General features: G+C 38.5%; 1 protein-coding gene across 1 annotated transcript in view; it reads left to right on the forward strand.

Moving 5' to 3' along the window:
• The window catches only part of MLIP (muscular LMNA interacting protein), a 56,551-nt gene that overhangs the window by 27,192 nt on the left and 6,215 nt on the right, over positions 1–23,144 (forward strand). The window contains exons 7-13 of the mRNA XM_088530544.1: positions 905–967; positions 1,059–1,142; positions 1,237–1,296; positions 2,111–2,155; positions 3,864–3,908; positions 11,251–11,367; positions 16,469–16,642. Of these exons, the coding sequence (XP_088386670.1) occupies positions 905–967; positions 1,059–1,142; positions 1,237–1,296; positions 2,111–2,155; positions 3,864–3,908; positions 11,251–11,367; positions 16,469–16,642 (588 nt within the window). The remainder of the gene's footprint in view (positions 1–904; positions 968–1,058; positions 1,143–1,236; positions 1,297–2,110; positions 2,156–3,863; positions 3,909–11,250; positions 11,368–16,468; positions 16,643–23,144) is intronic.

Consider the following 23,144-nt stretch of genomic DNA (forward strand, 5'->3'; position numbering starts at 1 on the left):
CCTGCAGCCCAGTTTCAGGCATCAGCAGGACTCTAGGGTAATTTTTGGTCTTGGTATGGAGTCTATTTGAAAATAGTTTCAAAGCAAAAGTGGGTGATGGCAGTGAGAGTGTGCCTCACAGTCTTTGGAAGAAGATGAAAAGGGGACTGGGAACTGAAGTGAAGTTTGGCTCTTGCAGGTGTTCCAAGTTTCCTGATAAAGCTAAGGGATGTGTGGACTGGTTCCCACTGTTCTCAAACTTGCTCAGAGTGTGGATGTTGGGAGGCTGCAGATATATTCAGACACAAAGAAATCATTGTTTTGTTTTGGAGAGTTTATGTACACTATATAAGATACTTGCTCCAGGCCAGCCATATTTTATAATTCTGTAACATGTGTATATTTATACGCCTTATACAAATTTGATTTTACACTAAAATAAAAAACCATAAAGCAGTGTATTTGCTCCCACATTGAATCACTATTAGTTGGCACTTTTTAAAGAAAGAAACTGCTGAAGGAAACTAAAAGAAGCCTCCCTGTCTTGGGCCCAGGTATTGTGTCCCTGTCTACGGCCAGCAGCTTTCCTCCAACACTGAGTAGCAGGCTGACAACTATTGCCTCTGTGGCACACACTCACATGGAGGGATTGCATTATCAAAGGAAAGGAAAAACTAACCCAATCTCTTTAGAGTGTCTGGTCTCTAAAAACAGAGCTTCACTTTCCATGAAATTCTCACTCTCCCTGAAAAAAAAATCTCAAAATCAGGATGAAAGGATGGTAAACTGAAAAATCTTACTGGATTTGCAATTATTATTTTTGTCTGGTCAAATGAAATGGTCCATAGATGAAAGTGTAATATTGCAAAAAGTTTTCTTGTTTAATTTTGAACTCACTATACCAGTGAAATTTTTTTTAATGTAGGCATTAGACGAGCCAGCCAAGCCTGCTGAGGCTGAAGGCATTACTTTGGACACGCATTCAGAGGTAGTACTCTTATCACTTCCAAATCTCTCTTAAATCTCTATTTGAAAGCAAAAAGCAAAAGCTAATTGAGTGATGTGTCTTCCTTTTTCAGATGTGCTCTCCTGCCCAACTCCGACAACAAACAGAAGAGTTGTGTGCTGTCATTGATCAGGTCCTACAGGATCCATTGCCCATGGTAATCCACCTGTATGTGAGAGCGACCTTTTCTATTCCTCTCTTTTCTGCTTGTCATTAATGAATTCTCTGCTCTGTTGAAAATCATTTTTCAGCGCCGATGTGAATCCTCTCCAAGTTTCTTGCAGACGACCATGGAGTCAGATGTTGGCAAGGTAAATGAAAGACATGTTGACTGTACATCAAAAAAAAAAATCTGTCTGGGCGGTCATCAAAGCAAATCAAATAATGAGCATAAAGATAACAGAAAGTTGCAGTTAAAGGATGCAATGCCATTGGAAGTGCCTGGTGTTTTAAAAGACTGTAACCAGAGCTTTATCCCTGGAGCCAGTGCAGTCTCTGCTGCAGGATATTTCCCAAAGTCAGAAATTTTCATATTATGAGAGAAAAGCTGTCTATTAAAGTTTAAGAGAATAGGATCCACAAGCAGGAAATGTTCCACACCTTGCTATCTGTCGTGCAGAATCTCTGGCCCAGATTTTGTCCAATCTCTGTGCCAGAAGATTAATCAGTAATCGAAAAATATCTTTCAGAACAAAATTTTATTCATATTCAGTATCAGTTTTCAAATACTGAGATGATTCAAATGATTGAATATCTCTTAAGTGTTGATTTCCTTTTAATTCTGGTCACTCACAGCAGAATCTGTCTTTTACATCAGTTCATCCTGGATACCTCAGAAACAGGTAGGGAGAGGCAGGGACAATTCTATATTGGTGTTAAGCTTATGAGTAGAGTAATCAAATTTTGGCATATGTTTTTGAGTAGTAAAAATAAAATAGTAATTTTAACTATAAATAAAGGAATTTTTTAAAAACCTTATTCTTTTTTATCTCATGAATCTTTCTGGGCAAGTTCAAACTGAAATTTTCTGGAACTTGAGAAATTAACAACTTGTCACAATTATGAAAATGTCTCTGAGTTTCTCCTAAACTCTTTGCTGTTAATGTGTGTTGATTTTGTATGCAGGCAGCAACAACGCTGCAGAGAGTAGCTGGACGTGAAACCAGATATGTAAGTACTTTTGTAATGACTTTATGTTTTGTATGCAGAAATATCTAATTTTGTATGGCTCCTGATCTTGTTGCTACAGTAGAGGAGTCAGTATATAACAGACTGGCATCTTCTCATGACATGAGGTATGTCATGTCTCTAGTATGGGATGAGGAGGTCAGAGCACTGGCAATTGAGACTAGAAGTGTTTTACCATTGCTCTAAATCCATCATATCTATAACCTCTTCAGTGTGTGTTGATTGGTATTTTTCTCAATGTGAATTTGGTGTTAAAAAAAAAATTACATTTTTCTGTTGATTTTTTGCTTTGAGCTCAGTGCAGGCACTCAGTTATTTGCCGGATTATTTACGGGGCTTAATTGTATGGAATTAGTCTTAACTGTAGGGGACTTGTTTCAGTAGAAGTCCTTTGGTTATTGATAATATAAAACTGGGGTTCACCAAATTTTCCCTTCCAAGGTGTAGAGTTGTCTGAAAACTCACCGCCTAGCCCTATTAATTGAATCTGTTTTGTCACATATACAGGCATTCAAACACATGAAGAAATTCTCTATATTAAGTCATCAGTTCAATTATGGAAACATTAAACTCAATTATCATTTTAATTCTGACTAGCACAAGCTCTTACTGCATGTTCCACATTCTACTTAAAACTTATCCAGTTATTTGGTAAGAAATGTCTGCTTACTATTCATCATTCAGACTTTCTATTGAACCTCATATCAAAGCAGTGCCAGCAAAAACAATAGAGACATTCTAGTTTTATGCCAGCACAATGCTTGACTGATCAATTCAATTTTGTTTCTTGAATGTGGTGATATGCATATTTTATTGCATGCTGTGATTTTTACTTGACAGATTGTGCAGGCTCATATTAATTAGAAAGGAGATTGGAAGAGTGTTTTTTAATGAAATAAAAGATCATGTTTCAGGCTAGTCTTTGAAAAGAAAATATATACTGCTGCCACTCAAGTATAGATCTCCAGCTCTGAAAACTGTGCCTTACTTACACCTACACAGGATAAATTCAGGCACCAACCTTACATGCATATACATTTACTTACTTATTTATTTATTTTTGCCTGCAAAATCACCTTCATAAACGTTTACTTTCCAGGCTCCCTTGGAAATTTCCAGATAACAGAAACAGATCAATATTTTAAAAATCTGAAGAGTTGTTGTTATCTGAACAGTTATTGTTAGCTTGCTGGAGGGCACTACAGATGAGGAGCGGCTAAAAGAGCTGGAATTCACGCTATTGGTAATATACAAAACTAGACTGGACAAGGATCTGAGCAAAACGATTGAGATCTACCCACTTTAATGATAAAATCTTTAAGGATTCTTTAATGATTAAAATGTGAAATTTTGTTGCACTTTGAAAAAAAATCTCTATTTGTATTTAGTTGTACCTAGAGGTAAACTGGGAGTGGTAATATTTAAACTCTCCTCACCAGTTGCATGTCGTTGCATAAGTGATAAAAGCTCCTGTACCTAAACATACTCTTGTCTATGCATTTTTCCTTTTCTTAAAACATGTTTCAGAAAAATACAGCTGAAATAACAATTGTGAATGCATTGCTTTTGCTGTCATTCAGGAATCATTAATCATCAGGGAAAATATTTATCTTTTTGGGTTACATTCTTGCATCGTTACTATAAGCACTACAATATTGTGTGTAATACTGTATATATTTCCTTTTTGCAGGCCAGTCTTTACAAATCAGCACCTATGGTGACAGAGAGTCAGACGGTATGTATTGCACAGCTCTGCTACGCCTTTTCTCAAAATTCACAGAAGCAAAAAATCTATAGTAATTATTATTTTCCTCCTTAACACTTCAAAAGAAAGTGCAGTCAATATCCACCTACACAGCTGAGTTGCTCCTACAGAGTTGCATTACTTTCCTCTGAACTGAGTCCTGTTTTAGTATAGTGACATTATTTATAAATATAATGCACCAAATGGCAAACCAGAGAACCTTGCTGAATCCTGAGACATATGATAACTTAATAGTATACTCCTGTTTATTAGACACTTTTCCCTTCTTTCTGTTCCCTTCTTTCGATTTTGTTTATATACAACAGCATTCTGACATCCTGCTACCCATACAAGCAGATTTAAATCAAAGATACAAAGCTCAGTGAAAAGCAAGAAGAAAATCAATAAAGAAAGAGACAATATGTTCCAGATTTTCATTTGAGTTCTCATCACATTTTAGTCCTCTTGAGGCTGCACTTTCCAAACAGGAGTCAGAGGAGAAGTCACATCTGTCCTAGTGATCATGAGCACTAAAAAATGTGTAGAGAAATAATGAGATGTGTATTAAATTTTCCCTGTTATATTTCAGCTAATGGAATTTTAGGGAGTTCCTGATTTTTTTTTCAGTTGACTATTCTCTGAGCAATTTGTCTTTCAAGTTGCTTTTTGAACCTTATTATACTTTGGTGTCTACAGCACTCTGTAGCAACAAGATTTACTTTTTAATTATGCATTGTGTGAACGAGCACTTTCCATCTTTGTTTTAAACCAGCTTCTTGTTCTTGTTCTGAGAGAAACAACGAATAATTAAATGCTCTTTCTTCACTTTCTGAGTGTCATTCATGATTTTCTAGGTATTAGCCATAGTGCTGTTTCAGTCACCCTCTCTGCATGCTGAAAGATTGCTTAATCTTTCCTGGATGGGCATGGAGACTGTCCCATTTCTTTGAATAATTTTGTTGCTTTTTTCTATCTCTTTTTCAAGTTTTTGTTTTTGGGATTGGGAGACTAAAACTATAAGCTGCCCTTGGATAGCTCTGAACACAACACTTACTTACATGGAGTGATAAGATCCTCTGTTGGAATTTCTATTTCTTTTAAACATTTCTAATAGATTAATTTTTTTTCTTACTTCACTTGAGCAGTAAACAATATTTGCATAGAACTATGTGCAGGACACTGCTTGCAGCAGTTCTTCTGAGCTGTTTCCTTGTCAACCTGTGAAGAAAAGTCTTCCTGTGAAGAAAACTTAAGTGAAAAAATAATTTTCAGCCTTGCTTTCTTCTTTTTGGTGCATTTTTTAATGTTTTGATTATCTATTGGCCCTATAGGTGACATATCAGGCTTTTAGTTCTAAAACAATTTAGCAGAGTATTCCTCAAAGCCATTTTTATCTTGATGTATTATGTTTTTTTGATTAAGATGGCCAGATCCACTGTTTTCCATAAACCATATTTGAATATGACTTACAGGCCTTTGGAACTCATTCTCCATTATTCTTTTCTTTTCATTTCTAATTGCCTCCTTTCATGTTGCTCTTTAAACGTCCCAGAATTTTCTGATCTCTTAGTATTCTTAAACTTGATACATGCTTTCTCTGAAACTTCAATGTCTTAAGAAGGATTCTGGTCACATGTAAGTATTTTATCCTTTTAGAGGCTCCTTTTATTTTTATTTATTTTTAATAAATATTTTTATTCTTTAATCCTGTATTCTGTTTCACCCATTTTAAACAGAGTTCACTACAGTGGAATTCTTGTGTGTGATTTTTGCTCAGGTAGGAGTGCTTTCTTCTGGGCACATAGTGATCTCTGTTAACGGATGGTTCTCCAGTAGTAATATTTTGAGTCAGGTATTCTGCAGTGTTTATGATTCAGTCAATAATTTCTCATCTTGTGGAGGCTCTGAACAATTTTTTATGGTGACTAAAAGTGTTGTATTGGCATGTGTCACCAAAGATAGTTTCATACAGCTTCTACGTGAGTAACTGAGTCTGTCATTGTGATCTTTCCTAAACTCTTTAAAAAATGATTATGAGTGATTCATGATAGCAGAGTGCAAGGCCAGACTAGAATACTAATACCAAAACACCAATAACACCAGTAGTCTGGTTATCATTTCTGTATATGAAATTCATCCAGGGCAAATTCTTCCATATCTTAGTACTGGTTTTCTAAGTCTTTTTGGTTAATCATAATGCTCCGTCAGCCATCCCTGGTTTTGAATATGTAATGGGAAGATTTATCAAAAAAATGTGTATATTCAAAAATAGTAGGAGAGAAGTCATATCTACATACAGCACTGAGACATGTATTTCTGTATTTTGTGAACATGTTTAAATGAAAGTAACAGAAACAGTGCAAGGCAATTTCTTTTCTGTCAAGGAACTGTGGATAAGGACTTGAAGCTGGACAGAGCCCAGAAATAAAATGATTTTAAATGCTTTAAAGGGAAGAGAAATATGAGAGAAAAATAGGTAGAGATCTTCATGATCCAAGAGTTAAACACAGGGTGTTCAAGTTAATATCTATATGAATTTCTACATTTTAATCAGTTCTGGGATGTTTTGGATGTGACTTGACAGCTCAAAGTATTTTTCTCTAATTCATCCATTTTGAAGTGCATATATTATTCAGGTCCCTGTCTTTAAAGGTGTTGAGCCCAAAGCTCCATGAAATAAATTAAATCATAGCTGAGAATACTAAACCTTAAGAATTATGAAACAATTGCATTAAAGTGGAATTGCACTAAATTCAGCATTTTTTAAGATCCACTGCAGGTCAGAATGGCATCAAATATAGTTGGCAGTCCCAGTGTACAACCAGGGTATGGGGTGCATGTCCTCTTTTGCTGACCACCTACCTACCTCACAGGAATTCATGGCCTTTGAGCACTGAGGAACAATTGCCCAGAGGTACTTTTGTAGTATCACCTCTCTACTTCATGAAACCCTGAGGTCAGGCACTGCTGATGAGAAATGTTTCTACTGTGCTGAAGAGTGGTCCATACAGAAACATCACACAATAAGGTAGAAAATGAAGCAGAATCTTAATAGGCAAGTGGAAATTAAATATGCACAAGAAGTGCAGGCAGTCCTGTGAGTCTCTCCCTTTTCTCCATCTTTTTAAAAGAGGGAAAGACATGTCCCTGCTCTGTGAGTGGAATGGAAAAGGACTGGGACTAAACCTGCCTTTGATTTTAGCACTGATTTAGTTTAGCTGTGAGTCAGTGGAAAGCATTACACAGTGTTACATCTGTAGACATCTTGTTGAAAAATTTTTTGTTTCTTGAAAGGCAAGTATTTCAGTAAGAACAAAAATAAACACAACCTGAATTTCAAATAGGTGATCAAGTGCAAGTCCTGCTGCTGCTCCAGCATGGACGTGAAGAAAATAATTGTCCTTCTTCTCTGAGCTTTTCAAAAGTGATGTGAATAATTTACAATTTAGCCAGAGGGAGATGAAATCCTTTTAACTGTAGCCATATGCCTTCACACCTTCAAATATACTAAAGCAGAACTTTACTGTTGTCTGACTTACTACGTGGGATGTTTTATTGCATTACTGCAAATGTGTTTTTTTTTTTATAATGGTGCATAAACATAAACCAATACATTCAATTACATATTTCCCTCTGTGAAGATTATTTGTGGCACAAAAGAAATAATAGAGTAATATTTTAAAGTGATTCATAATTCAACTAGACAAAGCATCTGTGTTTGTACTGTAAAAATACAAACAACAAATTATAAAAGAGCATTTTTTTTTTCTGACTGTGAAAACTAACGCCCCTTCATGACCAGGATGCCAGTTTGTTTCTATGTGAAAACAGATGACTTTGATGATAGTTTAGAGGATCCTTGGTGGTTCCTCAGATGATTTGGACTTTTCAGTGCTTCCGGAAGGTGACCACACCATCTGGGGTTTGTTGCTTTCCCCATCTGCCTGAGACTTCCTTTCCCCAGTACTGCCTAAAGAGTTTGTTGGAAAGGACTAGAAATGGTTGCTCTTTTAGGGGGAAGTCTTTAGATACCTCCTTCAAAGCAGAAGTGCTCACTATTTATCAGTGGACTCAAGGCCTATTTTGGAAATCTGCTCTGAATAAGGGGAAGCAAGAGTGACTCAGGTAGGAGAAACATGGGACCTGGAAGATCTCAGCTGAGAGAAATGGGGCTGCACCTGGGACCTTAATTGCTCATGGCTCTTGGGAAGAAATAGCTTTAAATGAGCTCTGAGAGACAACTAGTGCCATGATGACAGTGGAGGAAATGATTGGTGAACATGCACATGTACCCACTGTCCAGAAGCTCAGTTCTCTGGCTTTCAAGAAAAGCACCAAGCCTGGCTCATTTTCATGCCACCAAAACATCCACCCCCAGAGAGGGTGACCACATCTGTACTGCCATGAGGTGCCCTGGGCCATCCTGTCTTCTGATTTGGCCCTGGCCACTGGGTGCTTGCTGCCTGGGGCCACAACCATGCTGGGAACACGCTGACTCCGAGTCACTGCTTGAGCTTGTGCCTTAGCAAATTGTGTGCACTAGTTAACTGTGTTTAATTTGCTAAAGACCATAGGCATGACAGTGCATCATTAGAGTAAGAATTTAGCAATTATTATTGCTAAATAATAATCATTACTTATAATGTGTCGGTGATAATGTTGCAAGGCCAAAACCTTCCCTGGTAATAGTAAGTTTCAGGTTGCTTTTTCGAGCTCTCAGTCGTGCCATCTGCCAGCAGAGGAAGAGTTCGGATTTTTAGTTTTGGAACAGAGATGTGCATGTATTTGTGTATACATATATATATATATGTGTGTATATAGATATATATATACATCGCTTTGCAGGTAGCTTATAAAGTATTTTGAATTCTGGCTGCTGGCTGATATCTGTCACTCTGTTGGAAGAGTCAGACATAAATGTATGACTCATTCAGCTCTTGAGTGCACAGTGTTGTTTAGAAAATGTTTCTTTAAAAGCATTCTTTTGGAAGAGCTTTCCTGCATAAGGAGAGTAGCTCATCCTTGATGATTTCAGGTACCTCAATGGGCTTTTAATTGCTTAGTTACATGGTGCAGGGGAGTGAGGCTGGTCCTTTGTCTGCATAATGATGACTTGACAACTGCAGCTTTCATTTTATTTTTGTATTTACCTTTGTGTTGGAAGTCAGGAGTCTTTCACTTTTGCCGACTCTTCCCAGAAAGTCTTGAAGAGAAAAAAAAGAAATAATATATTCTAAGGTCATTCTTATGAATAAAGAGTCGCTAATTCACAAATACAGGTTGATTAAATGAACATTGTATCTTTCACTAAACTGAATAGCATAATCAAAATGCCTCATTTTCTAATGCAACTTGACAGTCATTACTGTTTGTACAAAATTAATATCACCTTATAGTTTGTTTCTTGTTTTCAGTTGAATACTTTTTCTATTTGATGAGACACACTAAAGGGCCCAGGCTTGGAAGGAGTGAGGACGTAAAGCACCAACCTCAGGGAAGATACTTCACTGCCTCGGCTTTGCTACTTCCACTCACATGGAACGTGCTATCCCCACTCCTTCCCACCTCCATCATCCTCCACTCAGCCCCTTGTCACTGCTCTGCAGATGAAGCAGTGGTAAAAACAAGACCTGGGTACATTTATTTTCTTTTGTGTTCTCCCCCTCCAACAGGCCCCTCTTGCCCTATCCTTGCTGGATGCCTGAAAATTTAATTTCAAGATAATCCATGATGTACTTTACATTATACATCTCAGCTGCAACACTTGTGCTTAACTTCATAATGCAATTTGAGACATCTTAGTCAGGTCACCTGTAATTTTTCTGTTACATTTTTGGATTCACTTTTGCTGTGTGGCTTTTGCTAATGCAAACTCAGGCTGCTGCAGCAAGGGGGCATCTTCCCTCCTGCTCTTCCCATGCTGCTTTTTTTCCAAAGCTTTGTGCCAGCTCCAGTTACCAGGCAGCAAGTGCAGAGAGCCACAACAGAGCACCAGATTTGCAAAGAAACATGTTTTCATCCAGATGATCCACACAAGGAGTGGGACAGGAATGTATGATGAGGAGGCTTAAGGTGTATAAAGTCATTTTTGTCCCTCTCCTTTTATATATATAGAACGATGATATTTTGTGTCTTGTTTGTCCTACAGCTAAATTCTCTTAAGCGGCATCTCATTGTTTTTTTCCGAACAGATTGCTTAGCTGAATTGCATTTGCAAATAGACAGCATGGTATAATTAAATGCACATTGTATAAATCACATAAATATTTCTATTCATCTAATATATGTACACATTTGTATACACTACTGGGTACTGAGCATGGAAAGCTGTGACAGTACCTACAGCTCACTTCCATTTGGACAAATTGCCCCTCTGGGCACTAACTACAGCAAGAAATCAGTAGCTATTGTTATCTGCCCCTTTCTACTGTGTAGCCATGTTAGAGAAGAATATAACTGAGTTATTTAAAAGCTAATAGTCATAAACCCTCACAGGACTGCAGTACTCACCAAATTCCAGCAAGAATGTGTACGTTTTCCTCTCTTTTCTTCGCTTACCAAACAAGAGGTCTGTTTTAAAACCATTCCCTAGCCTCTGCTTAGACTTTATGTCACAGTCCAACATGTTGCAGTTTACTGTAAGAATTCTGAAAATCACAGATGTACTAAATTAACAAACTAATTGACAGTGTTCTGGTTAGTTGGTAGAAAACCAAGTTTTTCCTAATTTAATAACCATATTGGTCTGAAATGAAGCATATCACACACCCATGCTGATTAAAGTCTATTAAAGTGTACTTTTCCTTAAGTGTTCTAAACATTGTTGTAGTGTACAATAAACGGTGTTTTCTGCTAGCATGTTGCTGTTTAGATATAAGTCAAGGTAATGGCATCACACATTGACCATCCTTGTCTTGCAGTTAACATTTTGAGGAGTCCAGAGTGGAATTTGCAGAGTATAAGCAGACACATGCCTGTGCATAAAGTGTGACTTGATGAACTTATCAAGATGCAGCTGAACAGCTAGAAAAGCAGCCAGCAAAAACTATAAACAATAGTTTGACAGGCGAGTGTCTATTTATAAATCAGAAACAAGCAGATGCCAGGGATGAGGCTGCTGTGCATAAAAACAGCTCTTACCATTCCTCTTTAGAGTCTGTAGTAAAAACAGTATGACACCCAAATCATTTTGGTGGTGAAACAGAAAATAAAATTGTAAAAATCTAGTCATTATATCCTCACTGGAATTGACTTTTCTAACAAATATTACACAAATTTTAAAGCTGTTAATTTTATTTCTATCTCTTTTCTCCTGGCTGTGCTATAGGTCAAGACCAAACCTGGTGTCATTCGTCCAGTACTGGTGAAAGCACTGAAAAAGGAGGAGCCCTATCAACCAAACCCTTTTAAAAAGTACCTTGAAGAAATCAGTGATCAAGATACTGAGCAGGTGAGCGACTGTCACTTTGAAGTACTTCTTTTTTCATCTTGGCTACGATCTGTAAAGCTGACAGAATAGTCTTGGATCGTTGTTTTGCCCTGCTCCCTTGTTTTTGGAAAGTTACTTGTACTGAGAATGCACAGCCAGATGATCCACTGAAGGGTGTGCACTTAGGGGTACAGATTTCAGCAAGACCACTTTGAAAAAAAAAAAAACTCGAACTTTGCTGACCTATATAAAGTTTTGACTCAAAGAAACTATGGGTAAATGGTTCTGTCAGCCTATTCTATACAGAGTTGTCTGTGTATATTATTGTGGATTAAACCTTAGCTGCAATATGCAATTTGAATGTCCCTATAGGAACTTATTGTTAACTTATACAATATGTTCTGACTCTTCCATTTGAAGGGTAGGAAAAGGAAGCAATAGCCCTCTTGCAGGATACAGTGGGACTGCAATGCCTTTCTAATTGATTTTTTCTTACTTCTATTCCCCTCTAATCACATTAGAGCCAGACAGTAGCAATGCTGGTCCTCTATTCTTCAATCTTATGATTGATTTTTTTTTAAAATAGGTTATCATTTTAGTACTTTCTGTTCCTCCCCATAACTGGCTGGATCCTACTCTGACTTGCAGTAGGACAACCCTGGTGTTTCTCGAGAGTGTTACAAACAGGAGAGAATTTATCTGTAGTAACAGTGGGTTCTAGCAGCAAGTATGGGCAACATCAATAGTTTTCTATAGAATAGAGAATTTCTGTAAAATAGACATGCATTTTTAAGTACAGTTACTTTTCAGTAGGAGATAAAACACTCAACATCTCATCCTCACTGTAGAAAAATTAACATTCCTGAAGTTTTTGTGATAATAACCCATCCAGAGTGCTGAAGATGCGTGTAAGACCTCAAGATTTCTAGTTGCTCTCTCGGCAGAGAAGTTTTCCTGAGAGGCTGTATGAGCATGTGGGCTGGTTTATGGAAAAGATCCTTTCTGGTTCAGGAAGGTCGAGGAAGGATCAGGAGCGAGACCAGCCCTATCAGAAGCAGATATGGCAGGTATGGGATGGTAGCTTGGATCAGCCATTCTGTGGAGCACCCTCTCTGCTCTTTGAGGCTGGGCACCACGTTGAGCACTTTTTTTTTGCTGGTTTTAAAGCCAAGATCTCCATGCATTAATGGATACATTCAGGAACTCCACCTCAGCTGTTTCAGCTGAATAGGGCTAGAAACGTGACCCTTGGGAATAACGTGCTCATGTGGACAAGAAGGAGTGGGCATGATTTGCAAGTAGCTTCAGTCTTTTTGGGCTGATGTCCTCTTGTGCAAAGGCAGAGTCTTTCATGCCCTTCTTAGGTTCTATTAAGAGCAGAAAGAAAGAGAATAGAAGCAAACACAATTTGTCCCTGAGCTTTTCAGGGTGACAGTGTACATGTCCTGGAAACCAGAAACACCTCCTGATCCTCAGCTGCTGTGTGGGCAGAGATGGGCAGACAAGCTGTGGGTCATTGCTGGAGAAGCTCTGGTTGGGGAGGCCCTGCTATATAGGCTGTGGCAGCTCTCACCTCCCCTTGTCAGTGCTGGGCACATGCCTCACAAGCTGTAATTTTGCTGATGGAGGAATGATGCTGTTGCCAAATTTGGTACCTCAGAAAATGATGTAATTAATGTTACTGCCATTCTCGGAGGCTTCCTTGCATCTGAAGATAATCATGAAGAGCAGCCCAACTGTTGCTCTTGGGGAAGCTGTTCTGAACTCCTGCTCTGGGCTAAGCTCCAAGCTGATGATTTCCATGGAGCCCTCCAGACCGCCTTCCCATCAGCCCGTGTTGTGCACTGTGAGCTATACACACTTCCTTCTCTCCCGACGTTTTTCAGATCTCCCATTTATAACTGTGTATGATATAAATTATTTATGGCAAATATTAGTGAAGAACAGATGATGTAATAAAACAGTGAATAATGAGGTTGTTATAACAAAATCCAAAATTATTTCGTATAGAAAGTGTGAATTAAAGAGAATTAAGAAAATTCACTGACTTTGCTAGGAGGAATAGTTTATATTTCATATTTTATATTTTATATTGAATACAAAAAGGAATTTTTTGTTCCTTTATTTAAAGAAACAATTTGCTCTACTTTAAAGTTTTGATAAATTAATATTTGTATCTTAAACCAAGACATATAATAGATTGTGGTAAAATACTTGTTATTTTTGAGATATGTATTAGGATATCTCTGTTCTAAGAATGATGACACTACTTAGGCCTTTATTCAGAAGGAATCACTGATTTAAACAGACTGATTTTATTTGTGTGAGTGATGGTTATATAATTTTAGTGGCAATCTAATACATTATTAATTAGTATTTAATACCCAGATCTGAAAAAAAGAAATACTGAAGAACTGACCAGCGCAGCATATTCTTACAGTTCAGCACTTACCTGTCAGAGTAGATCCTTGGTGCTGGTAGAAGTTTACTGTGAGTGGCAGAGAATGAAGTGCCCACATGCGGGTGACAACTTCCAGCATGCCCGAAGCAATCTTGACGGGTTTTAGTGACTGTCATAGGGCTGCAGCACAATTTATGGAATTGGGCTTATTGCCCAGGCAACAGCTTGAAAATTGTAGTGCTTAACTCTAACCACTGGATCATTAGCACATAAAGATAGTCATTCTTCCCCTTCCTCTGTGTTCGGGAGTTTGCATTTTTGGCTGCCTACTGGCTGACTTCCAGAGGGTGGGAGGTATTGGAGGTATTCCCACTGAGACTGCCCAAAAGGCAGCTAAACTGTCTATGAATCAAAACTATGAGACCTAGCAGTTGGGTTCTCTGCCTTCTGTGCAGGGACTGATGCTAGTCCCTTAGCGCTTGGAAAGCACTCAGCAGGCATCTATGTAACTGAGGACAGCAAGATTTATTCTATTACCGATTTTCCCTGTTTTTCCTTGGAAATCTTCCCAATGATGTTAGGAGGATTTACATTTCTGCATTTCTTTCCTTTCTCCTCTAATGGCATTGCCTGAAAGTGCCCTTCAAAGTCTTCTCACTACCCTCCTTCACTCTGGAGGTCTCTACAGGACACCTCTGAGGATGGACTGAGGGTGCCATCATTGTTAGTCGCCTTTATTAGGCAGCTGTTTTCATGCATATCATCTGTAGGAATAGCTTTTCATTAATCTACATCATACTTTACTTGTTTTGAATTATACTCTGCGAAGTGAGAAAATAGTATATTGCTTTACTTTGAATAAACTTTCATGTTAGCAAGATGTGTAACTATTTTTTTGGGCCAAGTTAAAAAGAGATTTATAAATTGCTAAGGAGCCTCTGCAAATGATGTGGAAATATAGCTAATAGTTAGCTTTTTATATCTATGATTTGGTCCTGCTGTATATAAACTGCCACTAGTGTGCCAATAAATTTTAACTACTAGGGAAAAATCCTATTTTATTTTATTTTATTTTATTTTATTTTATTTTATTTTATTTTATTTTGAATTTTTCTCATAATAGCTGATGTTGTCTTCCTTTTCTTTTCCTACTTGTACATACTTGTAGCACTGCCTTTTCAGTAGATATCCCCTGTCAAACATTGTTACATAGTTTAAATTTCAGAGATACAAAACTGTCATAATTAAGCTTCCCACATTTTTAGCTTCCCTTAGTGGAGATGCTAATTACCCCATCATGAGAAAGAATATTTTTTGCCCATGTCTGGTGCTTTTCAGTGATGCTCCGAGAATTTTGCAAATATGCTTCAATTTGTTACAAAAAACACCATAAAAGAAATCAGAAGTATATGTAATTTGTAAACAGCACTGACATGGTGGTTTCATGAAAGTTTCCACTTGAAAATGGGGAATTAAACTATAGCAAAACATGAAACCAGATGATAAAGAACACTAGAGAATTCATGCATTTACAAATGTTCATGGACATGCATAGGCTCCTTTGTGGTTAAAAATAAGCTGCTGCAGGATATGGAAGAGCAAGATAGGAACGAGTTAATGATGCATTTGCTAAACTTGGATGAAAGCCACAAGAACAATTTGCCAAATTTTATCACTAATGGAGCTGGGACTCAGGAGTCCGATAAAGAGCTGCAGGAAGCCAAGCTAGTGAAGGCAGAGCTTCTGTTCCCCAGTACTTCCCGGCTGCTCGTGCTCCCCGATCCATCATTTACTTATGCTCTTTCTTTTCAAAGCTCTTCTCTTTCTGTGGGTAATGCATTGCCTTCTTCTGGAACTAATTGTGTCTCTTTTCACAAATGTTGTGGGTCGTGAGTCCAAAGGCAGAGCAAGGCGAGGAGCTTTGCTTTGGCTGAGACTCAACTGGCCAACCTGGTGCAAATCCTGGATGCATATCCATGGCCCAGCTGAAACCTAAGCAGGAGACTTATGCCAAAAACTGGGAATGCCTCCCTGAATCTACCCCAGATCTTTTAAAATAAATTGCTTTAATGGATCGTATCTGCTTTGGGTGAAAAGACCATTCAAATATGACTTCTTTCTTTCCGCATACTCTGTTAAGCACTGGCGACTTTCAGTAATAAAATATGGTGTGTGTGTGCGCCTCCTCCAATTTAACTCTTAAATGCTTGAAAGAACTTGATAAAAGCTTGTTAGAAAGATGGAGATGCTTCATGGATATCCACAGATAAGAGGGGCTTGCTTTTGTGGAATGTATTTGAAGGATGTTGTTTCCAGATTGCCCTTACTTCCAGTCTATTCTCTCAGAAAGCCACCTGAACTGTGGCCCTGGTATCCTAGCACAAGATCATTTGTGCTTTCCTTTGCCAGCACTTCAACTGTAGTTGAGCTGCAGGAGGAAGGCGCAGCCCAGTCCGAGGGTCACAGTTTTAATGGAATATGTACAGCAGTTTTGTGTGCGTATGTGTGCATGTCTGTAATCGTTACGAGGGAGGTGTCAATAAAAGTGCTCAGTGTAAAGCAGTTATATTGGCATGAAGATAAGGTGCCTTTCCTAGTTAATCATCACACCCTATAAAATGTAAGTGTGATCCAAGATGAGACTTTTGCTTTCTATCCAAAGCTTCCTTTCTTACACTCACTAATCAAAGTTTCTATATGCTTTTCTTTCTTTTTCTGTAGGAGACTGCTCTCCTCCAACCTGTTTATCCAACTAAACCGTTCCCTTCAACTAAGCCCCCCTTGCACCCTGCGTCCTGTCTAACCCCCGGACCTTTCAGTCGCTTTCCTTCTGTCCTGCGTGACGCTCAGGGCAGTTCCTATAGCCCTTACAGCCACAACACTTTGTACAACAAGGTGAGCTGAGCGCAGTGTGTGCTGTACTTCAAGATTTTGGTCAGGCTTTTATCCTTGGAAATCCTGGGTGCATTCAGGTGGTCCCAGCAAGTGCTCTGAGTGATGGATCTCACACATGCCCAGCACTTTCAGCAGCCCTGGAGATAATTTTGCCTCTCCTTTGTATGACATGATCCCGCTCTGAGATGCACAGTGCACCTCATCTGGAGTACAACAGGCTAAAAGAGGCACTAAGTGCTGTTTCTTACCCATAGTATCCTCATCGCAGGAACCAGACCAAGATGATATCTGCCTTACTTGTGCCAGGCACATTTAGAGGCTAGTCTACTATGGAAAGGAATAGCACCTCCGAAGAGTGATTCAGAACACGTATATTGATCACAGACTATGAAGAACTGGGAATTTCTTTCTCTCCACAGTGATTTGAAAAGGAATTCAGATAAGTAGACATTTGTAATGGGGTTTGGGATTAGCCCCAACAGTCCTGTGGCATTTATAGAGTTTATGATACCTTTTATTTATTGATTTTTATTGACTTTTATTGATATTTGATTTTTATTTATTGAAAAAAGGCAGGAAAAAAAAGGCTTTCCATTCTATTTTTGAGACATTCTGAACAAAAATGTCTTTTCAAATCTGCTAGGCTGGGTAGTCTTCTCAGTTTTGTTTTTTTCTAAACTAGGCTGACAATTTTATTTAGGCAGTAATGCTTTTATGATCAAGTATTTTTCAACAAGTTTCGTGGTTCATCAGAGGGCATTCACAAGAACAAACAAACAAACAGATCATGTCACTGCAGCCAGTCTTTGGAATGAAAGTGGGTATTTGCTATTAGCAATAAAAAAAAATGCCAGAAAAAAAATTGCTTGATATCTTTTAGGGTCTTTTAAGCAAAAGAGTTCATCTTTGGGCTTCTGAGTCTCTTCCCACCATTATTTAGTTAATGTACTACATTCCATTCAGTAAGATTTAACTTAAACCCAAGGGAATCTATGTTAAGTAAGTTAACCATGATTAGTATAATGATTAGTAACCAAGGGATAATGATTAGTAACCAAGGGAAGTTAACCATGATTAGTATAAAACTTTGGAAAATTAGATTTTCTAAAGCATAATTGGTAAAAATGATCGTGATTTAGAGAAGAATATATCTTCCTGAGGATTTTTAAGACTTGGAATATAATTCATTTTGACATTGCTTGCTTCTTACTCTTTAAAATAATTTTAATTATTTAATCATTTGCAATAATTTTATAATCTCAGAAAATGAGGATAAGGTTAACTGACATAAAGTGAGACAACTCCATTTTCTGAGGTAGGTAAGATTTTTAAGCATCTCTTGTGCAAGTAAATACCTTTAATAAAATGCATTATATTTCTAAATTATTGTCACCTTGCAGGTAGGGGTAGCCCATTATTTTGAGAAACAGAATAATCAGGTAGCAGCAATGCACTCTTTTAATAAAAATGGAGTTTTATTTACCCAAGAAGTAAATATTCACCTTATAAATTTTAAATGTTTCTATATTGGTCTATTGTATTATCACTCTTTCATGACCAGAGGGAGATTAATTTTGTCTTTATTCACACAGTCAATATTTAACATTTGAGTTAAATGTCAATATTTGGGTCTTTTTTCTTCATGTAACCCTATCTTCTGTATCACTGAGGTACAGTCTGAGCTATTCTTTTTTTTTTAAATAAATAATTTAGTTTATTAACATTAATAGTTGGAGTAACAGAAAACAAAATATAGTAGACACCACATCAGGTGTTGAAACCTAAAATTGTTAATCTTGCTTTGTAAACGACCTAAGTAATCATAGAATCATAGCATGCTTAAGGTTGGAAGGGACTTCTAGAGATCATCTAGTCCGAGCCCCCTGCACATTCAGGGTCACCTAGAGCACGTGGCACAGGACTGCATCCAAGTGGGTTTTGAAGATCTCCAGAGAAGGAGACTCCACAACCTCTCTGGGCAGCCTGTTCCAGTGCTCTGTCACACTCACTGTCAAGAAAGTTTTCCTTAAGTTCACATGGAACTTTTGATGCTTCAGTTTCCGGCCATTTCCTCTAGTTCTGTCAGTGGCCACCAGTGAAAAGAGGCCAGCACCATCCTCCTCACTTGAGGTACTTAGACACGGATTAGATCCCTTCTCAGCCTTCTCTTCTCCAGGCTGAACAGGCCCAGCTCCCTCAGCCTCTCCTCGTAGGGCAGATGTTCCAGGCCCCTGACCATCCTTGTAGCCCTGCGCTGGACTCTCTCCAGCAGCTCCACATCCCTCTTGTACTGTGGAGCCCAGAACTGGACACAATACTCCAGATGTGGCCTCACCAGGGATGAGTAGAGGGGCAGGATCATCTCCCTCGACCTGCTGGAGACGCTCTTCTTAATGCACTCCAGAATCCCATTGGCCTTTTTAGTCATGAGGGCACACTACTGTCTCATGGTCAACTTGTCATCCACCATGACGCCCAGGTCCCTCTCTGCAGAGCTACTCTCCAGAAGGTGGGTCCCCAGCCTGTACTGGTGTCTGGGGTTATTCCTCCCCAGGTGCAGGACCCTGCACTTGTCTTTGTTGTATTTCATAAGATTTCTCGCTGCCCAGTTATCTAGTCTGTCCAGATCCCTTTGGATGGCAGCGCAGCCCTCTGGGGTATTGGATACTCCTCCCAGTTTGGTGTCATCAGCAAACTTGCTGAGGCAGCACTCCGTCTCTTCATCCAGGTCATAAAGTAATGAGGTCTGGCATCTTGGAACACGTCTAACCTCTACTAAAGTTGGGCCATCAGCTCTGCAAATTCCCCATGGTTTCCTCCTCTCTACTGCTTACGCCACAGAATAAGGGTGTGCTGCAACTTGCTAGCTGTCCTTCCAGCCAGCAAGTACGCCCATGGTCAGTGTTAAGATGATCAATCTCTCTATATGTATTCGTCAAATTTATGTAGGTCAAAGTAACCAAAGCTTCATCTGAAAGAACCACGCCATAAAATATTAAGAAAAATTTACATTTCTAGAAGCAGATATATATTGTATTTTGCTTCTTCTTCCGCTAGAGGGCAAAATCCACTGTCATAAAATCTTTCTGTATTTGAAACATGCCATAAATACACTGTTCAGAATGGACAGGATGTTTCGGTGAATGGAATTGCTACTCTTAGCCTGCACATTCACTTGAAAATTATCTTACAAAAGCATTCCATTGTAAACGATTTTTTTTTTGAAAAAAATCTTTCTGTGTCTTGCATTAGGGATGCTAGATATAGTGAGCTTTTAAAATTAGTCTCATTTATTTTTTTCCTCTCAGAACATAAGAAAATAAGAGCTGCCTCCATCTCAAATACTTTACGGAAAAGGGTACAAGAGTGTTTTTTAGGCAGAGTGGACTTAGTTTCAGGCTATTTTTGTTTGAATTATCTGAATCTACCTGGGTCTTCATAAGCATGTGCAATTGCACAGATGAAGCTGAAGGATAGAACTGGCAGGATTTATAGATTGTAAGTGTTCAGACTGATGATATCCATAAACTGTGTGTGCCCTAGATTATTTCACAATTTGATCTCAGCTTTGATGTGAGGAGATAACAGGTACCGAGGTGGTATGTCGTCGTCTGCTTGTGGGGAAGTAGGGAAAGCTTCTCCTCTCCTCTGTGAATAGACGATTGCTTGTTAAAATATTTGCTTGCTAAAGCATCTTGCTTATTCAGATGAGCAGTTCTGATCTTGCTAGTCTTGTCCTCCCACTTATTCTCTCCTTCTGCTTCTGGCATCAGGCATAGCAGATCTTATTTATACTCCTAGTTCTTAAAAAACTTTATCTTTGACCCAGCTGTCACTAGTCATACTATTGGGATGGACTATCTGTTTGATTGGGATTAAAAAAAAACAAAACAAAACTCTGAAAGGTGGACTTGCGATACTGCAGTGATACAGAGCTGGGAGTAGTTCTTATCTCTGTAGTTAATCCCAAAACATGTTTCTGTTGGCTGTGTGCATGGGAGAAGAGCTGTGGAAACAAGTGGACGACCGACCAGGAGAATGTCTTCTGGTGTTTACTGGGGTTCCCCAGAAGGAAAAGGTGGCATTTCTTTCTCCTGAGAGGGAAAGCGAGCCTCTGCTTCTTGTATTGCTTCCCTAGGGAGGAGATGGGCCCTGAAGGGTGCATGGTCACCATGCATATCCCTACATGCCAGGATAGCCAGTTTGTCCCTCTCTGATCCTGAGAGACATCCTGTTGTAACCAGCCAGCTGACCTTCTTCTGTACAGAGTAACTGCACAGTGAGGCAAAAGATCAAGGAAACATTCAACTTGGCAAAGGCCTTGCCTTGCCCAGGTTTCATTTTTGCAAGTATCCTTTGATGGCCCTTGATCCTGCTCCTGAGAGCTTCCACCTGAAGCATTCACTACATTCCGGTATTAGACCAAAGGAGGTTTTCACAAAGATTTCTGTTCATCAAATCAGTTGCAGAAGCTCTAAAGTGTATGCAGACACAATTATCTTAAATGTCTGTCAGGCCAAAGAGCAGGAGGTTTGGGGAATTGGGTAGTCGTTTAGAAGGGAATATGAATTAACTATTCAAGGGAAAAAGGCAGAGGACAAGCTAGGGTAGCTGTCACAGCCAGCAGCAGGCACACAGTCCCTATTGACTTTCAAAGTACCTTTTCTGTTTCTGTCAGCAAGGGTTGAGCGCAGTTCAGATACATCCCTCTGCAAATATCCCTGTCAGTTAAATATTTAGCAGCAAAGTCTTGAAAATGAACTGGAGGGCACATACCTTTTACAAGAGGTATGAACACTGCTAAAATTTTTTTCATTGCTTGGTAAGATTTTACTTACATGAATAAAGGTCACAGGCTTGCAGAAGACAAGTTCTCCCTAATGTTCAAGTTTGATCTCAAGCCAGTTTCATCTGTTTTCCTGCACCTAAAGGAGTCTTGCTAAAATTAGTAAGCATTGTCATGTTAGGAGAGTCAATAATATTTTGCAAATCTACAGTCTCATAGATATGAAGAATATTTAGAAGTAATCTGTATTATTTTTTAAATGGAATTGGTGATGTTTACCTCATTGTCCAAGCTTCCACTCACTGGAGTCTGTATTCTGATTAATAGTAGCATAGTGGGAATTGACATTCTATGAATGCGGCAGCCTTTCAAGGTTGCCATGGAAAAACACTTTTCCCCCAGACATCATCCCAGCTGCTTTTATTTCTAGAAGAGAGTTACTTTCTCTTTTGAACTTTGATATTTAAATGCAGAATTTCAACATCTGTACTTGCGTAGGTGTATTGCGATTGATCAGTCTTATACTATCTGTGATTGCTTTAGCATTGAAAAAGAAATTGGAGGCAAACAAGGCAGTTTATTAATTCTTTGCTACAAAATGGACCTCTTAGTTGGCAAAATATTAATTCTTAATAGTGTCATTTCTCCATTCTATATCATTTTATGGCACTGCTTGGGTTTAGCGAGCTATCTTGACCATATCATGCTTACATGACATTTCTATCACTTTCGACATGGTTTGGCAATGCCTGCAAAAAATGCGTCTAGTGTTCTTGCTTAGTACATCTTTAAAAAAGGCGGTTCTCCCAAAGCACGTTGGAAGGATCATAGCTTATTAATCAACTGCTTTCTTCAAGGCTATCAAATTAACAGAACATGAAGACAGATATCAGAGGCTCAATATGAGAGCCTAGCAGCACAGGAGTCTCAAGTCTTGCAATGCCAGGAAAGATGTCTGCTACATGCAGAGATTATGCCTCCATAGGAAAAATGAGATTTCTTACTCCTTTTGGCATGGGCAGTTGGGTGATGTTGAGAACCTTGTGGTATTATTTCCATTAGGAGAAGCTGTTGATCAAAAGAGCAAGGTATTTCTTTGGTGTAATTCTGTTCATTTATAAGACATGCAGAAAAAATAAAAATGCAAAATAAAGTGAGTAAAAAACAGCTCATGTTGTTTTCTGGAGCATAGTAGGAGCAAACCACAGCAGGCACTTTCCAAACTTGGAAATCTAAATGTGCTTTTCCAGTGAACACTATGCCCAAAATTTCCAGATTTTCCCTTGGAACAATATTTACAGCTTCTTCTTTTAATTCCTGACTGCTCATCTAAATGAGCTATCTCTGCTTGGATAATTTAAACTAGGCTCAAATATAAAAAGTGTCTCAAAATGTTTCTTGTCCATACTAAAAAGTCTCTAATTAAAATTTAAAGCTTGAATTCAGTGTTTGTGTCTACACACAGTGAATTTCAGTGGATTTTTAATGTATTAATATCAAATACAACAGAAAATCAAACCCAGCTCACGATTTATTCTTGAGTTGTCTTTATTTTAGCCTTCTATATTTTCATATTAATATGTAAGCATACATCTTAGTAGAACAGTCAAAGGAAACACAGGAGACCAAATAATACATTGCTCCTAACATCAGCTTCCAATGTCTGACTGTTTACAAAGGAGGTTTCACATGGTGCCTGTTGCTGATGGGAGGTTG

Source organism: Tinamus guttatus, unplaced genomic scaffold (assembly GCF_059628265.1).
Source record: "Tinamus guttatus ecotype Peru unplaced genomic scaffold, ASM5962826v1 Tinamus_guttatus_pri_ptg000383l, whole genome shotgun sequence".
Lineage (NCBI taxonomy): Eukaryota > Metazoa > Chordata > Aves > Tinamiformes > Tinamidae > Tinamus > Tinamus guttatus.